At 41.0% G+C, this 22,020-nt stretch overlaps 1 protein-coding gene across 2 annotated transcripts in view; it reads left to right on the top strand.

The window, feature by feature from the left end:
- FN1 (fibronectin 1) overlaps positions 1 to 22,020 on the top strand; it is a 63,955-nt gene that overhangs the window by 22,066 nt on the left and 19,869 nt on the right. Inside the window, exons 16-29 of one of the 2 annotated variants that reach the window (XM_012802144.1) lie at positions 20 to 148; positions 255 to 344; positions 1,112 to 1,306; positions 1,765 to 2,037; positions 3,395 to 3,661; positions 8,312 to 8,406; positions 9,839 to 10,007; positions 10,556 to 10,642; positions 13,032 to 13,223; positions 16,236 to 16,418; positions 18,727 to 18,816; positions 19,688 to 19,957; positions 20,704 to 20,820; positions 21,495 to 21,659. In XM_012802144.1, the coding sequence (XP_012657598.1) occupies positions 20 to 148; positions 255 to 344; positions 1,112 to 1,306; positions 1,765 to 2,037; positions 3,395 to 3,661; positions 8,312 to 8,406; positions 9,839 to 10,007; positions 10,556 to 10,642; positions 13,032 to 13,223; positions 16,236 to 16,418; positions 18,727 to 18,816; positions 19,688 to 19,957; positions 20,704 to 20,820; positions 21,495 to 21,659 (2,322 nt within the window). Of the gene's footprint in view, positions 1 to 19; positions 149 to 254; positions 345 to 1,111; positions 1,307 to 1,764; positions 2,038 to 3,394; positions 3,662 to 8,311; positions 8,407 to 9,838; positions 10,008 to 10,555; positions 10,643 to 13,031; positions 13,224 to 14,834; positions 16,198 to 16,235; positions 16,419 to 18,726; positions 18,817 to 19,687; positions 19,958 to 20,703; positions 20,821 to 21,494; positions 21,660 to 22,020 lie in introns of those variants that run through there. The other variant, XM_023510325.1, reaches the window with a different exon arrangement.

Genomic DNA, 22,020 nt, shown 5'->3' on the forward strand with positions numbered 1-22,020 from the left:
TTTTCTCTTTGTTTCACAGATCTTCCAAACACAGCCACTTCTGTGAACATCCCTGACCTGCTTCCTGGCCGAAAATACATTGTAAATGTCTACCAGATATCCGAGGAAGGGGAGCAGAGTCTGATCCTGTCTACTTCCCAGACAACAGGTACACGTGGGCTACATGGTGTCAAAAGGATCTTTTTCTGTCAAACACAGGCCTGGGTTTGACATTTCCTGACCATTCCTCCCACCCTGCCTTCTTTCTTTCTTAGCACCCGACGCGCCTCCTGACCCCAGTGTGGAGCAAGTTGATGACACCTCGATTGTTGTCCGCTGGAGCAAACCCCAGGCTCCCATCACAGGTCAGCCAGCCTTCTCCTCCTTTGACTGCTATGTCAATCTTAATGGCAGGGGTGGGAGGGAGGAGATTCCGCCTGTAGACCTGCACTTCGCCTCCAATCTCCCATGTAATTATCCGAGATGTGTATGTGCATTTGATCACCTTGAAGTCTTCCAGCCCTATTTCCTATGTGTCATTTCTCCTCCAGTCCATTTACCAACTTCCTTACCCCCCCCCACACACACACACACACAATCTGTAAAATGCCAGCTCATTGGCACATCAAAGCAAGCATTCCCGGGATTGGAGGGAATCTTCCTGAAAACCTCGCCGTGAGATTTATTCTGAAAGAGGTAGCTGAGTTGCTTTCTTAGGTGACTCACCTGCCTCTCATTCACGTCCCTAAAAGACGCAGACACTGCTTGACAACACTGTGCTTCTGCTGCTTCAGGGATTGCTCCCAACATCCAGAGCTCAAAGCGGAGAAATGGGTTTAACACGAATATTTTCACCTAATGGCTTCTCTAATTGACATTTATTATGGATCGTGGGTCTTCAAGGATGATATTTATTATTAAAAAGCTTTGCATGAGTGTTCTTATTTCATCTTTGTGCTGAATAATCATTATTATACAAAGTGGCAATATTAAAAGAGTCACAGAGAATCACTAGCTCTTATCTAATCAAGCAAGATGCTAAGGGCTATTAAAAAAGGAAGGTTTTATGATTTTTTTAAAAGCCTCTGTTTCATAGAGCCTGTGTATCTTACTTTTCCTCATGACTCTGTAGGGTACAGAATAGTCTATTCACCATCGGTCGAAGGTAGCAGCACAGAACTCACCCTTCCTGAGACCGCCAACTCCGTGACCCTCAGCGACTTGCAACCTGGCGTTCAGTACAACATCACCATCTACGCTGTGGAAGAAAATCAGGAAAGTACTCCAGTCTTCATCCAGCAAGAAACCACTGGAGTCCCACGTGCAGGTAACGTCAAATAGACAATTCCCGTGGTACCCTATCTCTTAGAGCTTAGCCAGGGTTATCTTTAACCTGCCTTCTGTGGAGAACAAAGCCGTTCTTGGCCTGTATTCATTTCATTAGCATCCTGAGAGGACAGGAACAATTGTCCCTGAGAGAGGGTGGTTTGTCCTCTAGCAACAGCTCCTACATTTTATGTATTCGTTTTCCCCTAAATTTAAGGAATTTAGGTGAAATGTAGCCAGCTATTGGCCTTCTTGATTAAAAATTAATATCATAATCTTCTTTCATTGAACTATGAAAATATACGCCAAAAAAGCATATTGTCTGGTTAAGGGACAAAACTTACCATAGCTCTAAAACGAGAGGCTCTATGAGCTGCTTAAGATGTCCAGGGAAAATGGCTCTTTAAAACGGAATCTACAGCAGGAATTAGGACTAACCCTTTGCCTCTTGTCTGTTAGATAAAGTTCCCCCTCCCAGAGACCTGCAGTTTGTGGAAGTGACGGATGTGAAGGTCACCATCATGTGGACACCCCCACAGAGTGCGGTGACGGGCTACCGCGTGGAAGTGATCCCCGTGAACCTGCCTGGGGAGCACGGGCAGAGGCTGCCCCCCAGCAGGAACACCTTTGCGGAGATCAGCGGGCTGTCCCCCGGGGTCACCTATTACTTCAAAGTCTTCGCTGTCAACCACGGGAGGGAGAGCAAGCCTCTGACTGCACAGCAGACAACCAGTACGTCCCACTCCTGGCTTCACCTCTCCACCAAATTCACCACCCTTACTTCCAACGTGGGGTGAGGGGCAGCAAAGCAGTCATGCCTCGGCGTACAGCTTAGAAGGAGGAAGATGCCCCGTCAGTTAGGGACATATAAGGAACATAAAGCACAGTAAACTTGAAAATAAAACTTAGGCAAGCTCTATGGATACTAAGTGATACCCCATTTCCAAAATGCATGTACCGATGGAAGGGCACACTAAGAGGAGGAAATTTAAGAGAATCGAATTTCCTTTGCTAATAGAGGCATGGATTAATAATCTGATTGCATTTTCATGTAACTAAATAGATCAGAGTTATAATGTAGGCTGTTAACACTTTCAGTAGAATTCATTTAAGAATGATAATTGCCAAGTCTCTAGTGTTAGTGGGACCAGGTCATCTGCTCAGCTCTTTATGAGCATAATTCTCATAGTTACTCTTTGTTTTGACCTTATAAAGGACGATATTATTGTGCTTATTGGATGTATATGGAAAACTGAGACTTTTTAAAAAAAGTTCTGCAATAAGGTCACAGAGCTAAGAGTCCACAGAGCTGGGTCTGTGACCTGCATCTTCTTGACTACAAAGCCTGTGCTCAGAATTACTATACCTGACAACCTCTTCAAGATTTCCTCCCTCCAAAAGATGGATGAAGTTTCTGTGGGGAAACTGCTAGTAGTTATCATTCTCAAGGAGAAAACCCACAATCTTTGTGATTCTCTCTGATGATGCAAACTCCTCAGCATCCTCTCCTGAATCTGAGGTTCTGAGTGCATGCTATAGTTATTGTAATTGTTGTCTAATCCAAACCATAAAATAACTTTTATTTCCCTAGCAAGAGACTATTGATCTTATAAATGCATAGACTGTTGCTTTCGACCCCTCTGGAGCTGCTTCCTGCCCTCATTTTAGGAGGTTTCTCCCTCTTTCCTTAACCAGTCTGGCTCTGAGCAAACCGTGGGGTTCAGAGGTATTCTGAACTTTTCAAAAACATTTTTTTTTTACTTCTGCCTTTAAAAAAAAAATACCATTGTAATAATACAGCTATAATTTCTGAGAGTGATGGGAAGGTCTTGCTGGAAAATTCAACTTTTTGAAGGAACGTAGCGAAGCAAAAATGTTCCGCCATCTCTCCTGACTGACAGGACTGCGCACAGCTCCATGCAGCACTCACTCGGTCTTTGAACTGCTCAATTTTCCCCCAGGGTTTTGAGTTTTGCTTAGTTTCAGCTTTCAGGAGAGAAAACTGAGAAGATTCAGTGAAGCTTTAAGAGCTCAGTATGGTAAGTAATGACCTAAATATTTCTTGGCATGTTTCGTCTTTTTTCCCCAGAACTGGATGCTCCCACAAACCTCCAGTTCATCAATGAGACAGACACTAGTGTCCTGGTGATATGGACGCCACCTCGGGCCCGGATAGCAGGGTACCGACTGACCGTGGGCCCTACCCGAGGCGGCCAGCCCAAGCAATACAACGTGGGGCCCTCCGCCTCCAAGTACCCAGTGAGGAACCTGCAGCCCGCCACTGAGTACACGGTCAGCCTCACTGCTGTCAAGGGCAACCAACAGAGCCCCAAAGTCACTGGCGTGTTTACCACTCGTAAGTCAAAGTTTAAATGCCTTTCTTAGTGATAGGTCCCTAGCTATATTGACATTCTGTATTCTTCATTCAATTTTTTAAAAATAATCTAAAGCATACTAAATTTTACATAAATTAGTACACTAATTTTTTACATAAATTAAAGCATACATACTAGAAGTGTGCTCTGTGGACTGGCTGCTAGTTCATGAATTCTTTGCTACCTGTCTGCAGCAAGAGAAGCAGCTTGTGCCAGAATGCAAATCACAAAGTGCGCTGTTTGGTTCAGCTGATCATTTTTTGGAAGCCAGATCTCCTTGATGAAGGAAGCAGTGTGCACACACATTGCCAACCTCCTTATGTCTTCCAGGGCCAGCTGGTACTCTGAGTAGCCTGGGTTTAAAGCATTCTGTTATTGGAAAAATTAAATTCTATTGTATTAAAGGAATTTACCAAATACTCTTTAAGGCAAGAAAAAAAAATAGGGCGTATTTCGGCATCCTGTTACTTCTGGCATTGAGTGATAACCGTAAATGCAGAATAGAAAAAACTTCTGCAAATTGAATGGAAACCCACTGATAGAACAAGAAGCCAAGAAATGATTTCTTTATCATTGGTGGAGTGTTGGCTGCAGAAGATTAAAGTACTTCTGCAGAACAGAATAGCTTTTTCTCTTAAATTACTCTTGAAATTCCACAGAGGAGAAAAATACTAACAACAACTTTTGATCTCCTCTATCCCCATGCTCAACATTTTAAAGGAACTGGTCTTAAATCTGCTACGTGTCTACATCACGATGAAGGCTTCTATTCAGAAACCGATTTCTATTAAGTACATTTCTATTTATATTACAAAGAATTATGAAACTTTTTATTTCTAGGTGGATGTTATTTGTATTTTCAACTCCACATTTTGAGTTTTGAAAGCTGCTAACATAAGCACCTTATTCAGTATATATTGCAACCATGTACTAGTTCACGATTTTCTAAGAGGTTCCAACAAATCTTATTCTTTGACTAATTTAAAAATATAGATTTAAAAAAGCATTCAAAAAGTCAATACAAAGGCAGGATTAGTTTGTAAATAACTATGAAATGTATTTCCCAATGAAAATTCTCTATAAACTTTCCCCATAAAAATTCATAATTTACCAAAAATTTATTTCCATTTAAATTTGCTCTATGAAGCCTTTTTTCCTAAGCAATAGTTAATCATAAGCATATGACCTGCTTTTAATTTGTAGTTAAGTTTACCTTAAACTTTTGCTATTTTATGTTACATAGTATAGTTCTGAACTAGTCTAAAAGCTCCTCTCATGTAATTAATGTAATGGATACTTAAAAAAATATCATAAGTATCCATTTCTTGCAGATGTCTTGTGCAGAATTAGAATGGAGATTTCAGGGAAATGTAGCATAACACAGTTGTCTTTTTCAGTCCTTAACATAAGACGTATTTCATGTAGTTTCTTTTGCTAAATAGTGTGCTTAGAAGAGAAAAGAGCATTTTAAATAATACTAGTAATAATTAAGTGGAAGGTGGGGATCAATATATTTTAAGTACTTTTGGACACCGATATATAGGGGATGCGTCATTTTATGCTCTGCACAGTATATATATACAAAATATAATTATATTTGCATTTAAATACTGATAGTCAATAAAACTAATTTTATTAGATTAAGGTTTCTATAGTGCCCGGTTTGACACATAGAGTACTTGCCAAAAATATCCGTTGAATAGATGACCGATTGAGGAATGAGTGTTAACAAAAACAGCTCCACCAAGCCCAGTTTTAAATAAACCAGTGTAAGCAGTTGGAGAGCCAGTGAGTTCTCCAGCTTCGGCTTCATTTGAACTTTAAGCATTCCTGAGGCTGTAAACATCAGCAGGGCTCACATGTTTTTGAAATTATTATTTTAAATTTCTTACTAAGCTGAATCCTGGGAATAACTTTTCCCTGTTTTATAACGTGTGCTAAATTTCTAGTCACAAATGTGAGAAAAGTTGGGGGGGAGGAGAAGGCTGTTTCCAAGGAAAATTCAACTTATTTCTGTATTGATAAGACAAATTTTATTTCTTTTATTTATTTATTTACCTATTTATTTTTATTTATTTATTTTTGAGACAGAGTCTCACTATGTCACCCTTGGTAGAGTGCTGTGGTATCATAGCTCACAGCAACTTCCAACTCTTGGGCTTAAGCAATTCTCTTGCCTCAGCCTCCCAAGTAGCTGGGACTACAGGCGCCCGCTACAATGCTCGCGTGTTTATTGTTGTAGCTGTCATTGTTGTTCAGCAGGCTTGGGCTGGGGTCGAACCTGCCAGCCTTGGTGTATGTGGCCGGCATCCTACCCACTGAGCTATGGGCCCCGCCCCAAATTTTATTTCTTTAACTGCCCAGCAGTTCATCTAACAAGACCTGCCAGAACCCATAGCTCATACAGTCACATCCTTTGTTTGACATCAATTTGTGGGTTTGTGGTTTGGTGATTTTCCTGTAATGGTCTTCCCAGGCAGGGAGCCTCATGCTAAACTTGGGAAGACTCTAGCTAGCTGGCTTGCCTAAGCCATAGGAAACACCCAGCCTTAAGGACAGTTGAGGAGAGGGTAATTTGTGAAAAGCTGTGGCTTTTACAGATGTCCCATGAAAGAGACTGACTGTTCTCTGAATTATTTCTTGTGGGCCCTTAAAAATGGTCATACAGAGCTTGCCATGGAATTTTGGCGAAGTCAGGAGCACCCAAGTGGTGTATGATTTCAAAGTCACTGGAAGGCACCACGGGTCACCCATCCTACTTGCCCCAACACACCATCAAAATAACATGCTGAGGAAACGCTCAACCAGTAGTTCTTCAGTTCAGCCCTTAAAGTAGTCATTACAGAGTGGCCCGGGTACAACTTTTACTTTTTCTCACACAGTATTTTAAAAAGAAAAAGAAAAGAATTAGGCTAGGCGTGGTGACTCATGCCTGTAATCCCAGCACTTTGGGAAGCTGAGGCAGAAGGATTTAGTGAATCTTGACTGGGTAACAGAGCAAGACCCTGTCTCTACAAAAAAAAATTTTAAAAACAAAAAGGAAGGACAAAAATTACACATGAAAATTTAAACTGGAAAAACAAATGGAAGAAATGCAATGTGGAACCTAAACTCCCACGTGACAAAAAAAAAAAAAAATTGGAGCAGAACAAGACTGGAAGCTGAAGACTTTTCAGTCCCTATTTGTGTAACCCTGGAGATTAACTCTTCCTCTCCCAGCCTCATGTAAGGGAACATAAGTGCAGCCAGTGGATTTTTTTTCAGTGGGAACAGAACTGTGCTGGGAAGTAAAGAAGGAGGAATTATGATGGCAACAAGCATGTGACCAGGGGAATTCACACACTGAAAATCCTTGAACTTAACTCATTCAATTCAGATATCTTCTGAGACCTCCCTTTTCTGAATTTATAATAAGATTCGCAAGATTGTTGGGACTATATTTAGTTTATATGTGCATGCCCTTCCTCCCTCCCTCCCTTCCTTCCCTCCTTCTTTCCTTCCTTTATTCCTTCTTTCTTTTCTTTTGGTGCTAAAACCTGGGAAGAAATCTTTTCTTTTTTTAAAGGAATAATTTCGCTAAGAGAAATACTAGTACTGTGTCAGAATGCTAAAAGAATGTGAGATAACCTTGTGTTATAATTCCTGATATTGCTGGTAAAATACTAACTCTTAATAGTATTTATTATTCTTCGTGAATAATTATATATTTAGGAAAAAAATTTTAGAATTTAAGGCGCTTTCATGATGGCACATTTTGTTTGACTTTTATATCTCCATCTCTTATTGCAACCAAAAATAATCAGTCATCATTATGGAATAATTCAGCGTGAAGCAATTTTTTGATCACCATCTATGTAATTTAATCATGTTCTTAAATTAATGATTAAGAAACAAAATCATGGTGGGGCACAGTGGCTCACATCTGTAATTCTAACATCTGGGAGGCCAACATAGGAAGATCACTTGAGCTCAGGAGTGAAAGACTAGCCTGAGCTAGAGTGAGACCCCCGTCTGTTCTAAACAAAATAGAAAAATGAGCCAAGCATTGTGGCAGGTGCCGTAGTCCCAGCTACTCAGGAGGCTGAGACAGTAGGATTGCTTGAACCCAGGAGTTTGAGGTTACTGTGAGCTAGGGGGATGCCAGGGCACTTTAGCCTGGGCAACAGAGTAAAGAATCTATCTCAAAAAAAAAAAAAAAAAAAAGATTGGTTTGTAGTGACCAGATTTACATTCTGTAAGGGACTTTATATTGCCAATATAGGGAAATGTGTTATCATTAAGTAAATCCCCAAGATGATGGAAAGTCACAAATTAAATTCTGTAATGTCATGGGGCAAAGGACCTCCTTTAAGTTCCTTAACTGTGAGTTGTCAGTAGTGCAAACTCCTACCCCCATGTTGAACGTAGAGGATCAGAGCCTGCATTTGAGCCAGGTCCCGGATGATTTGTGTGGCATGTTAAAGATTGAGAAGCCCTGATCTTCTCCAAATTGTCACCAATGAAGGAACTTATGTTACATTTTCTACCCACTGGTCAGTTATGTTGAGGTTCTCAACGAAAGTACTTATCACTATTCCATGCAATCCTCTGTAGTCTGAGGTTTGAATATATGTCTTGATTCCATTCTGCAGTGCAGCCTCAGAGCTCCATTCCACCTTACAACACCGAGGTGACCGAGACAACCATTGTGATCACGTGGACACCTGCTCCAAGGATTGGTTTCAAGGTAAATTGCAGATGTTCCTAACTTTTTGCCACACAGCCCTAGGGTGCCCTCATGTTTTCTCTGAATCCGGTAGAGACAGGGTTCCAATGGCATGAGACCTGGGTTTTGTTATCTACTGTTTTTCATACTTCTTTGACACATTGTTGGGAGCTAAGAGTACTTACGTCCTGCCTACCTCACTGAATTGCTGGAAGGATGGAAGGAGGCTGGGAAAGCGCTTTGCCAAGGACAAAACATTAGCACAGAGTTGGCGGTGGTGGCTGCTATCTTCTCTATCCTTTCTCTCAGGGATCTATGTTTTTAAAATACAGGAAAACCTCATTTGATGTATTATTCCAAATGGGCGTGAACAAGTCCACAAAAGCCAATTTAGGGAGACCAATTAAACACAAAGTCACTTAAAAATCACATTTTTATCCGATCAATTTTATCTCCAACTGTTCCAAGCCCTGCGGGTGAATCTCTTAATAGAAGTTAAGATTAAGGTCTTTCCTGTGGCTATCTGGATTCATGTTCTTTAAAGTAATAATCTTAGAGAAGGGATGAATACAAATGAGTATGTTGGGCAGCAGTCCTTTCTTGGATGTGTGGAGTGTAGAGAGAAATAGTTATTATGACCAGAAATCAAAACTAAATCATTGTTTAAAATAAAACACACCAAAGAGCTCTTCCTTTCTGAGATATGCAAATGGACATATTGATGACGATGACACTTAAACAGAGAGAAACCCTTTTGAAGATTGCCAGTGTATCTTTTAAATTTCCTTTAATTCTGAATTCAGAAGCCTTATAATATACCAAGGCTATCTCTAGAGTTGAACACTGATTGATAACACAGTGTTACCTAGGTTTTTGAAATGAAATCTTAAAAGGTTTTTAAATTATGGGCACATTCATTCTAATTCTTCTTTTGTAACTTATCCCCATGCAATTGAAGCTGTGCACATATTTCTTCAAAAGGTGTATTTTTGCAAAGTGCTACAGGGGCTGGTGCCTTTAAATGGCAACGAAAAGTGAATTGAATGTTAATAACTCATTAAAGAGAGAGCTAGGAGATTCTTTCCGGCACAGAGAGACTACAAATGAACTGCCCTGTGGCCCAAAGCACCTGTGTACTTTTGGTTTGTACCAGGGGATTCTTTATCAAGCAAAACAATATGTAAGGACATTTTTTTCTGGAACCTTCCATGACAAGCCACCTTAATGCAGTTTGGAAGAGACTATATACCTCTCCTATCCTGGCTCCCAGTAGAGGGAATTTCCAGCTAAAGTATATAATAGAGCTAAAGGAAGTCCCCAGTGCAATTCCTATTAAAAGTACATTGCTCAGTTCCTAAGTTCCCGTTATTTAAAACATAGTCACAGCCTCTTAGCAGTAATGCAGCTCTGGAAATATTTGTCTTTCCTGTTTATTTTGCTCTCCATCTTCTAGCTGGGTGTAAGGCCAAGCCAGGGAGGGGAAGCACCGAGAGAAGTGACCTCAGACTCAGGAAGCATCGTAGTGTCTGGCTTGACCCCCGGCGTGGAATATGTCTACACCATCCAAGTCCTGAGAGACGGCCAAGAGAGAGATCCGCCGATCGTCAACACAGTGGTCACACGTATGGAGAGTTCTTCCTCCCTCTTCTTTTAGTTTTTAGATAAGAGCTAATATCAGTATCACTTTTTACTATGAGAATGGCACAGGGGAAATATCTCATCCCTACTTATATGATGAGCTATTTCTAAGTTTGGAGTAACAGGTGCAGCTCATGCCATATATTCCATGGTATCAGAAATGTTCTTTCCATGTCAAGAAGATCAATGAACTGGCAAGACAGAAACAAGCACAGCAGCATTGTAAGATCATTAGTCATAAAAAAGTCTGTGTCACAGAATGACTATCAATCATGTTTTCATACTCTAACTTTTATATTTTTACTGATTGCAAAAGAAAGGAAGGGAGGGAGGAAGGGAAAGGAGGGAGGGAGGAAGGGAAAGGAGGGAGGGAGGAAGGAAAGAAGGAAAGAGGAAGGAAGGAAGAAAGGAGAAGGAAAGAAGGAAGGAAGGGGAAGGAAGGAAGGAAGGAAGGAAGGAAGGAAGGAAACATTCTATAGGCCAAGAGTGTTGTGTTAGATTTAACTCGACATTGAAATTTCTTTCTGCACAGCATTGTCCCCACCCACAAACTTGCACCTAGAAACCAACCCTGACACTGGAGTTCTTACAGTTTCCTGGGAGAGGAGCACTACCCCAGGTAGGCAGGGGTGTGTCAGAGGGCAAGTATATTCGGTACCTTCCCAAGACAAAGCTTTTAGAAACTGTGTCCATTTCAGAGAAAGTGTCCAAGTTACAAGTACCCAACTTACCACAAAAAATATAGCAGTGTATGACGTACATCTTAGAGCAGTGCATGCAAGTGTTTAATGCACATTTACTTAGATCATAGAGAACCATGCTCTTGGCTGCGGGGAAAGGCAGAGCCCAAGAGAGCCATAGGAATCAGCAGGACTGTGGGAAAATCATTTTGGTGTTTTGTTTTGTTTTCTAGAGACAGAGTCTCATTCAGTCGCCCTGAGGTTGAGTGCTATGGCATCATAGCTCACAGCAACTTCAAACTCTTGGGCTCAAGAGATTCTTTTGCCTCAGCCCCCCACATAGCTGGAACTACAGGCATCCACCACAATGCCTGGCTATTTAAGGGGTAGGGGGTTTCACTCTCACTCAGGCTGGTCTTGAACTCGTGAACTCAGGCAAGCTCAGGCAATTCGACCGCCTCCTCCTTTCAGAGTGATAGGATTATAGGTGTGAGCCACCACACCTGGCCATGGAGAAAATCATTTTGGAAGGTGCCCTTTGTTCAAGGCATTAAAAATTGCCAAACAAATGGCTGCAGTTATATTACGTAATTTCTCTTTTGTAAATTACTGTGGATCCTAAGTTTATGATTCCTTGAACTTTTATAAATATCTATTTTGTCATGAGTTGTACCATAAAAATCCAAGAGTGATAAAAAGCAGGAACGCCTTAGTTTTACAGACTGAGAGAACTGAGACTCAGAAAAAATTAACCTATCTCTAAGTCACATAGTTTAAATGTTACAAAGCTGGGATTATAACTATTTTTTCTCCTCACACGCAACATTATATATTTGGAACTTAATTTTCTTTTTGTTTTGTTTTCATTTATGCTTGGTACACACTGAGAAATTTGGTTAGAGGCTTCCCTGACACTTTTTAAAGCTTGAAATGAAGATTTTTTCTAACCTCCTTATTCATACATAGTGAAAATTATCTATGAAATGCTAAAATCTTTAAAAGATAGGTCTTAAAATATTCAAGTAGCATGATGACTATGGCAATGACAGGAAATTTTAGTTGTTTATCACCTTTGCCAAAACCACATGGAAGTCTCTTTAGATGAGAAATATGTATTAAAATGTAATTGTTTTAAGGAATCACTATTGAGATATAACAGAGCTTGTTCTTGAGAAAATTCTGAATTAAGCACAAACAGAAGTTTCAACTAATGTTGATTGCATCCTTACCAACTATAGTTCTTAATATAAGGGATGTATTAAGTCGCCATGTAATTATTAATATTTCTAATTTTACTGCTAAAATTATTGTAAAATTTTTATAAAATTTTTTTCTGATACAGTCCTTATTTTGTGCGTGGGCACACAGCGAAGGCAATTATCACTAAATCTGATCAATGTATGCAATCTCACAGAATGAAACTAGCTCAAAATATCCTTTTTAATCTCCCTCTAAAGGAGAGTGATTTTGGTGAAGCTTCTGTTACCTGTGGAAACAGTTCAAGCCAAAGATACAGTACTTCCAGTCAAGTTACTCTGAATTTGAAACTTAAACTTGGCAAGTCTCATGCTTGCTAGCAGCCAGGTCACTAATTAGTCTCAGTGCTCTAACCTGCCCATTGGATGGTCCCTTGCAAATGCAATGACCTAAATGCTAATTTCTCATCCAATTGTATTACCTTGTATCTACCACTTTAGCATTCACCCTATTCCCAATGACAAAGCATACCATCGCTCCCTTGCCCTCTAGAAAGTTTAACTTTAATTCACTTTCTCTTCTCACATTCATTCTGGCCCTGCAGAACTCTAGTCATCACTGTTTTTGTTTGAATGTCTTTCTCTTCCCCCTCAACTTGTTTACTGCCCAATTTCTGTGATTCTTGAAGTCATCAGTAATTACTATTCTTTCTAGAATAAGTATCACTATTTTTACTTTTCCCTTTTTCTTTTCCCTCAATTCTTTTCCTGTAAAGAGGTTCTATCCTTTAAAATAAAGAGAGCCCTCTTTGGAGAAATGTGGTTAAGGTTGAGAGTGACTCCATCTCGGGCAGGTGGAATGGAATGTCCCCAAGCTGACCTCAGGGGATTGGTTAAGGAACAGCAGCCACAGTGGTAGAGGAAGACTGGGATTTGAAGCAGGGAAGCTTTGGGTAATCATTTCCCTACATTTCTTGTTTTAAATTGAAGGCGTTACATTGAACTGCTTCCTGACAATAAATGTAAGGTCCTTTTTCCAGTTCCCTTTGTGGGTCATTCATGGGAATCTAGTTAAACACGCTCTGAATCACCAATGCTCTGTGTAGTAACTTCTCCTTTCTGTTTACTGCAGACATTTCTGGCTATAGAATTACCACAACCCCTACGAACGGCCAGCAAGGATATTCTTTGGAAGAAGTGGTCCATGCCGATCAGAATTCCTGCACTTTTGAAAACCTGAGTCCCGGCCTGGAATACAATGTCAGCGTTTACACTGTCAAAGATGACAAGGAAAGTGTCCCTATCTCTGATACCATCATCCCAGGTAACAGAAAAATAAACCGTGATCCTCAGAGTGGCACTTTCAGTAGGAGTGGGGATTAGCATCGTAATCCCCAGGTGGCTGAGGGTGTCAGATATATTTGGGATTTGATGCAGACTTCCCAACTGCACTCTCCAAAACCGTGAAGTCAGGTGGCTGTGTGGACAAATGCTTGCTGTTAACACTGCTTTTCTGTCTGTGCTTCACTGGGTGCTGTTTGTCGCCACGGGTATGGAACGGAGCAGCAGCCACGGCCTTAACTCTGTACTGTCTGCTCACGTGGAAAATCACTAAAACGCTGTCATGTGTCTGTACTCAGTGTTGACAGGCTCAAAGTAACATGGTAAATACAGCCCCTCGGTATGTTCATGCCTGATTTTACAGTCCGTATCAACTTGTAGTAGCTACTCTATAAAATAGTCTTGTCTCTGTAGGTGAGCACCGGAATAGCATTTGGTTGACATGTCTAATTCTTCATCCTGCAGTTTCAAATCCTTCCTTTTTAAATTGGAAAAAGAAAAAAAGTAAAGAGCACACCTTCAGGGTGTTCTTTTTGGTGGGCTGAAAGACAACACTGTAAAGGCCTATCTCGGGATAGGTTTGTTGTTTGTCCAAAACTGGATCGTACCAGAATGAAACCATTAGATGGATTATATGTTCCTTTGCACTGTTTGGCAGAATGCATTTACTAATGCTGATTAAATAACTTTGTGAATTAGGCTGGGCATCGTGGCTCACGCCTGTACTACTAGCACTTTGGGAGCCCAAGGCAGGTGGATTGCTCGAATTCAGAAGTTCAAGACCAACCTGAGCAAGACTGAGACAGTCTCTGCTAAAAGTAGAAAAACTAGCCAGGTACCTGTAGTCCCAGCTACTTGGGAGGCTGAGGCAGGAGGATCTCTTGAGCCTAGGAGTCTGAGATTGCTGTGAGCTGTGACACCATGGCATTCTACCCAGGGCAAGAGAGTGAGACCCTGTATGAAAAATCAATAAATAGATAAATAAATAACTTTGATTGTAAGTTAAACAAAATATTGGCAATAGCCTTGATCTCAGGCCTGTCTGTCCTTGGCCTAAATGGGCCTTTGGATAGCACATTCCATACCAAATATTCATAACCCATTAGTGTTATGGCCATGATGTTGTCATGAGTTTTGTCTGGGAGAAGAAAAACCCAGTTCATCACCCAATTATTTTTTTAAGCTTCTTTATGCAAGCTTATATTTTCCTCCTAAAACAGAACTTTTTAAAGCATTGCTGATCTTCACTGCAGATATTATGTCTGGGTTCTAGGAATGGCTTTCACATCCTAAGCAGGCCTATGATGTTTAGAAATCTGAATAGTTACAATCTGTACTGTTTAGGGATATTTTCAAAATGCAAGAAAATCCCTGAAAGAATATCGTAACCTGTTTTGCTGTCCCAGGGAAAAAAACTATTTATGATGTTTAGGAAGTCTTTTCAGAGAATTTGAAATGGGTCGCTTATTACCATCATTGCTTTAACATTCCATCAGATTTACTACTGGTAACCTGATATACACTGCTTTATTTTTTCCTTTTTTTTTTTGCCTCTATTTTTCTTTTGCCCCCTCTTTGCTTTGTAACTCAATAGAGGTGCCCCAACTCACTGACCTAAGCTTTGTTGATATAACCGATTCAAGCATCGGCCTGAGGTGGACCCCGCTAAACTCTTCCACCATTATTGGGTACCGCATCACAGTAGTTGCAGCAGGAGAAGGTATCCCTATTTTTGAAGATTTTGTGGACTCCTCAGTAGGATACTACACAGTCACAGGGCTGGAGCCGGGCATTGACTATGATATCAGCGTTATCACTCTCATTAATGGCGGAGAGAGTGCCCCTACCACGCTGACACAGCAAACGGGTGAATTTTGAAAACTTCTGTGTTTGAGCCATGGACAGTGTTGCATGCTGCCACCAGTTACTGTGGTTAACTACGGATGTTTCAGAGAGAAGCCAGCAATTGGCCGGAGATTAGGACAGGATGGATTGGGGAAGGAGGAATCAAATGTGTACTCTAAACTGACTGGATAAAAAAAGTATGAAGTAATCTTAAGGGCACTTTCACTGAAACCACAAATATCCATATAGAGCTAAAGAAATCTAGATATCTGGCCTATTAAATATAAGATAGCAAAGATTGATTAAATTGCAAACCTAGAGTTTTTTTTTGAAAAAGGCTAACCCGAATGCCTAATTGTATAATAAGCACCAGTTAATTATAAGAAATATACTTCCAATCATACCATCATCTCTCCCTTCTGTGCTTTGGTAATCTTACCATTTCCTTCTTTGTGGCTGAGTAAAAACCCATCAAAATTTAGGGTAGGGTGCTTGGAGGTTGCTTTAAGGGAGGAGAAAAAGTTTGGAGCATACTAGGCTTTGTTGCTATCCCAAGGTAAAGAAACACCTCTTTAACCACAGTCTGGGGACAAGCATGCAACATTTGAAAGGTTCTCTGCCCTGCATGGGAAGAAACACCGCTGAGAACCAATTTGCATGAACCCTTTTCACTTGTAAGTAGAACTCACTGGATAGCCTTGTAGCTTTGCCAGTAGCTGTAGACATCTGGGGGAAATGTAGGACCCTCTTGTCTTTTTGTCTGTGTGCATGTGTTTCTTTGGAAAGTACTGCTATGTTTCTCTTTGCTGTGTGGCAACTTAAGCCTCCTCGGCCTGGGATAAAATAATCTTCAGTGTTATTAACAATGCACTTAAAAATCAACATACTTTAAAGTAGATTGAAAGTATTTTTTAAAAAACACATTGATCATGGCAGAAAGTTAAAGGGGCCTAACAGTACTATGTGTAACATTTTATTTTTAACAGTAGTAGTACGTTGTGATTTAGCGGAGATTTAGATTGGACTGTTTTGCATGATTATCACTCTGTTTCTTTGGTGCATGAAAAATCGGTTTTACCTTTTCAGCCTTTTTCTTTAGCACGACTTGTAAAATTCCATTCACTTAGTGTGCTTTCTTGTTCGAAACCAGCTGTCCCTCCTCCCACTGACCTGCGATTCACCAACATCGGCCCGGACACCATGCGGGTCACCTGGGCCCCGCCCGCCTCCATCGATTTGACCAACTTCGTGGTGCGCTACTCACCCGTGAAAAATGAGGACGACGTGGCAGAGCTGTCCATTTCTCCCTCAGACAACGTGGTGGTCTTGACAAGTAAGCAGTGGAACATGCCAGTTCCATGAATACTAACCTAGAGCACGCAAATGAATCCCGAGTGCTCAAGGAGGGGCAGCTGAGGACAGGGGCGCCGCAGGGGAGCCACAGGCTGGACCTCGTTTCACCTGCAGCGCCATACATTTTGAAAAATGTACTGTCTGTTGCCATCTTCATATACTTTTTGATGCCTTCAACTTTTCAGAAATCAAAGTGGAGACACACTGGCAGAGAAGTCCCAAGACTTCTGTTAAATTTGGCTCCCAAATAAGCACATACAAATAAGTGAATATCGAAAGAAATGACACGACTACATCCAAACCTTTAGAGAAAGAAAGAAGTGAGGATTTCAGAGCAGTTTGTTTTAAGTGTCAGCAGATGATCTATTTAGCCTTTGAAAACTTAGAAATGTTGACTGATTGATTGGGATAGAAGAAAGAGCCAATCGTTTGAAGAAAGAGTCAATAGTTTAATGTTCATAAAGAATCTATTGGACGGATTTCTCAGAAGGCTAAGGACTTAGATGTTTTCTAAGTGACATTAAGTAAATAGCAACAACGTATGAAAGTTGTCTCTTTCTAGTTTCACCTATTTTGGAACTAGAAAGAAAATGAGAGTGAGCTGCAGCACGGTGCAGAGTTTCATAGAAACATTACTTCTTGGCTATTTTCACTGTACTGTGATAGTAAAGTATATTAGAACAGTAGCACCAGACTCTCAGTGAGGGAAAACTGGCTTACATTTAGGTGTGTTACCAAAGGATGGTCTGAAAATACCCTCCTTCTTTCAAACATGTTTTGGATAAACAGACACCAAGTTAAGCAGCTCAGCATAACCATGATCGTGGCTTCTCATACCGTGGCTGAAGACAAGAACATCTTTCTGTCTGCATATCCAGGTCCACAGGCTGGTGCTTAGAGCACTTGGGAATCGGTGGTAACAGCATCACCGAGTGTACAAGCCCTATGTCACGACGCTATCCCACCTAAGCTATAGGCCTGTCACGTGTTAAGCATGTGTCCTAAGACCTTATTATGATCTTAATGCAGCAAATGACCTTTTCCCTCCTAGAGGTGTCATTATTATCCTCTTTTTTAAAAGAAGCAATTCAGGTCCCCAGTGGTTAGGACATTGCCCCTGGCCCTAGAGAAAGGAGGAAGAGGAATCCACACATCCATATTCAGGCCCCTGCCTACCACTCTTCCAAGCCCTGCAGGAGCCTGTGCAGAAAGGCTGAAGGGTGTCGATGTGCAGGGGAGTGAGTGGCTTGTGGGTAGGTGTTCAAAGGGTAGAAACTTTACTCTGCATCTTTTTGGCTCATTTCTGTTCTACATATTGACATTTCGGTTAACCACAGACCTCACATATGGCAGTGGTCCTGTAAGATTACAATACCATATTCTCACTGTACCTTTTCTTTAGTTAGAGACACAAATCCTTACCACCGTGTGACAGTTGCCTGTAGCATTCAGCACGGTGCATGCTGTACAGATTGCAGCCTCGGAGCAGTAGACTATACCCGATGGCCTGGGTGTGCAGGCTACAGTGCTAGATTGGTGTGAGTACACTCTGAGGTGTTCACACTATGATAACATCGCCTAGCAATGTGATTTCTGATTGCTTTCCCTCTGGACCGTGGGTCCTTTGCAGTAAAGGTTACTCACTAAGACCACTGGTCCTGTCCTAAGTCTACCCCTGTATGATCTTGGGAAAATAAAGAAGATGACTTATCTGTGTCTCAGTTTTCTCATTTATAAAATGGAGATAACTATAGCAAATCAAATTTTTGGAGGTAATAGATACGTTCATTATCCTGAGTATAGTGATGGTTTCATAAGTTCTACTTATGTCAAAACCCATCAAACTGTACACTTTAAGTATGTACAATATTTCCTGTGGCAATAGAGCTGCTTTTAAAAGCAACAAACTACATTATAGGGGTCTTGTGAGGCATAATTGATAATCCACACGCCACAGTAATTATTACCCTGTGCCTTCAACAGACCTGCTGTCAGGGGGGTGAGAGAAATAGTACTGAGTTGCAGCCACTGCCTGTGACTCCACGCCTGGCTGAGGCACAGTCACAGAGGAGGGACGAGGGCAGGGCTTAGAGAGGCTGCGGGGCAAGGTGACCCTTCCTCTTTGCCTCATTTCAGAACCTCTCCAGGCAGTGACATTCCCTTAGGTGTAAGGAAGCTATAGGGCTAGATGCTCAGATATTTCATCAGTTGGAATAGTCCCAGGAGTGCGTCATTTTTTCACCACCTCTCAAGCACAAGTTTAAAATAAGTCCCATTTGCCTCTTCAGATCTCCTGCCTGGCACGGAATACTTAATCAGTGTCTCCAGTGTGTACGAGCAACACGAGAGCACGCCTCTTAAAGGAAGACAGAAAACAGGTGAGTCGTGGTGGCAATACACTTATCCAGGAGCTTTCACCCACCAATGTTAAATAGCAGAAGGAAATGTTACTTCTAAAAATACATCTCTTGTTACGGGACATAAAAACATATCCCTGTTTTGGGTGGTGGTAATATGTATAGACTTGTCATTATAGTACTTTTTATCACTGTTTTAAAAATTAAACGATGCCTTATCAACAATTACCCAGACTTTTGACCACTAACAAATTAGTCCGGAGACTCTGTTATCTACCCTTTAAAAAAACATGTCCCGAGAAGAGTATCTCGTTCTCTGTTATTTAGATAATTTGGTGGACTTCCCTCTCCGTCAGGCTGCTCTGTCCGATGGCTGCCCTGACACGGTCATTATCAGCTCTGTATGTTCATTCTGTTACTAAGCCAGCAAGTTCATGTCTTCTTTCAGTTTGATAAAATATTCATTTGTGACAAGAAAGACGTTGAATTGAGTACCCTAAATATCATATCCTTTCTTAAATATGAATGTCTTTTTTTCTTAAAGAAAGGACAGTTTACTATATTCATTAGTTTATAGTTCACCTGCCTTCAAGCACGAGTTATAATACTTGGCATCAGTCGATTATTCAATAGAATGAGTGAATGTTATAACGGGAACAGACTAGAAATCCCAGAAAGACTAAGTGATTTGAATTTGAGATAATTCTCAATTCTTATTAATTTTCCAAAAATGCACTAAATTCTCATCATAATCTGAGGTTTATGGCAAACCATGGTATTGATGAAAAAGAACAGAAATGTTGGACACGGTTACTTTCCCTACAGTCTTCCCATTTCCTAATCTGGTGGTATCTTTTTTTTTCTCTCTTCCTCCCCTGGGTGGGAAAAACAGGCCTTGATTCCCCAACCGGCATTGACTTTTCTGATATTACCCCCAATTCTTTCACTGTCCACTGGATGGCGCCTCGAGCCCCCATCTCTGGCTATGAGATCCGCCATCACCCTGAGCACCAGAGTGGAAGACCTCGGAAAGACCGAGTGCCTCCCTCTCGGAATTCCATCACCCTCACCAACCTCAATCCGGGCACAGAGTATGTGGTCAGCATCATCGCTGTTAATGGCAAAGAGGAAAGTCCTGCCTTGGTTGGCCAGCAATCAACAGGTATTCTGGTCTCAGTCCTCTCTGACACAGTCTGTGTGTTGTGTGAAAGAGCTTGATGTTATCTGTGGGCATCTCTTAAAAAAATAGATCTCGTTTAGGAGACATGGAGAGGGAAGCGAGAGGATGTGGAGAAAAATCTCCCTCTTAGAATATATTCTAGAAGGTAATTTCTTTATCCTGAGAAATTTCTCACATGATTTAGGTATTTTTGTATTTCTAATATATCAAGTTCTATTAAAAATGTAGAAAACTTAACACCGTTTCAAAGGGCCCTTAAAAATGTAATTTTAGCATCATAGCATCACTGTTCTTCGGGAATAGATGCTGACGTGGTTAGAGGAGCAGCAGCATCCTGGTACCTGTATCTTGGTCTCGACTGGTTAAGGGAGAGGGGGAGAGAGAATGTGGCAAATGTCGCCAATTAGCAAATAGCTGAGAGAAGCACGCAGAGTGTTCATTGCATTCTTGTTGTAACTTTTCTCTAGTTTTGAAATTTTTTCAAAATAAAACTTTGGGAGGAAAAAAGCCCTACAGTAAATTTGAAATAATCATTTTATCACAACATGAATGGGCTCCTTAACCTCTTGCCTTGAATTATTCATGATTTGTAACTCTGCTCTTTTCACATAGTCTGTACGTTCTCGTTTGAAATAATCTAAAAGCCAACTATCTGGAAAACCGACAGAGTAAATCTGAGTATTATTTGAAAATGATGGACGTGAAAATAGTCTCGTGTTCCCTTCTAGTTTCTGATGTCCCGAGGGACCTGGAAGTGGTTGCTGCCACCCCCACCAGCCTGCTGATCAGCTGGGATGCGCCTGCCGTCACCGTGCGGTATTACAGGATCACCTATGGAGAAACAGGTACAGCAGTGAAATGCCATTTCATCCTGATCCAGTCAGATTCTGTTGTAGGTAACCTTGGAGGCCCAACGGTGGACCCTTGTAATTAAAGAAACTTTGGCAAGCCCCATCAGTACGGCCCTGTCTTTTCCAAGAAAGCCTAAAGACATAGATGGTAGAATTGGTTACAAAAGCAAGATAAAAAGTTGTTTATGTAATACAACTAGAAGGGAAACATTGGAGTTGAGGGGAAAAGGACTGTAAATTCACAAATATCTGATTGGTGGTGGTGAACCAAGTGATCTTTTCCTTCTCTTTTTAGTTTTGTGTATTTTTCTAAATTTTATTCAACACGCGTATATTCCATTAGAATTTTTAAAAAGCACACATCATATGCAATCCTGGGCTGGAGGCTCACTTTCTTCCCCGTTGAATGCTAATTTAGTCCAACTCAGTGACATTTTAAAGCTGGAATGTTAAAAATAACATTCACTGTAATTTTCTCCCAATTTTTATATACTTACCACATGCATAAATACACCTTTCTGTTCAGGACGTGTTAATAGTACCCTTTAGAAAGGAATAAGCAGAAAGATGTGATTTACACGGTGCTTTCTATATGTTAATTCAATTAATCAGGGATGCCAAAGGAACTCCGAGCCCCTTACACTCTGAGCTAACCCTTTGTCACACAGGAGGAAATAGCCCTGTCCAGGAGATCACTGTGCCTGGGAGCAAGTCTACAGCTACCATCACCGGCCTTAAACCCGGAGTCGATTACACCATCACTGTGTACGCCGTCACTGGCCGTGGGGACAGCCCAGCCAGCAGCAAGCCAATTTCCATCAATTACCGAACAGGTACAGACTCCTCCTCTGGGGTTACCCAGGCTTATTTATTCTGATAGTTTTTACAGTGTTCTCCCCAGGTATTTTCCTCATTGTAAAATTGATTTTCCTTTTTAATAAGTCTACGACCTGCAGCTAACACCCACAGCTAACAGAGTTTTGAGCCAGATCTATGAGGAAGCGCCCCTAGGGCAGGAATTTCTGTCAGTTTTGTTAATTGATATATTCCACACGCTTGCAACGGGCGTAGAGGGCATTCAGTAAATATTTGTGGGGAAATAAATGGATGAGCTCATAGAGTAAGAAAATAGATACCTGCTTGGAATGTAGCTTCTTTGTTAATGAAGCAACTGTCTCAAAAAGTAGGTAATAG

Source organism: Otolemur garnettii, unplaced genomic scaffold (assembly GCF_000181295.1).
Source record: "Otolemur garnettii isolate 467f Iridium unplaced genomic scaffold, OtoGar3 scaffold00013, whole genome shotgun sequence".
NCBI classification, from domain to species: Eukaryota; Metazoa; Chordata; class Mammalia; order Primates; family Galagidae; genus Otolemur; species Otolemur garnettii.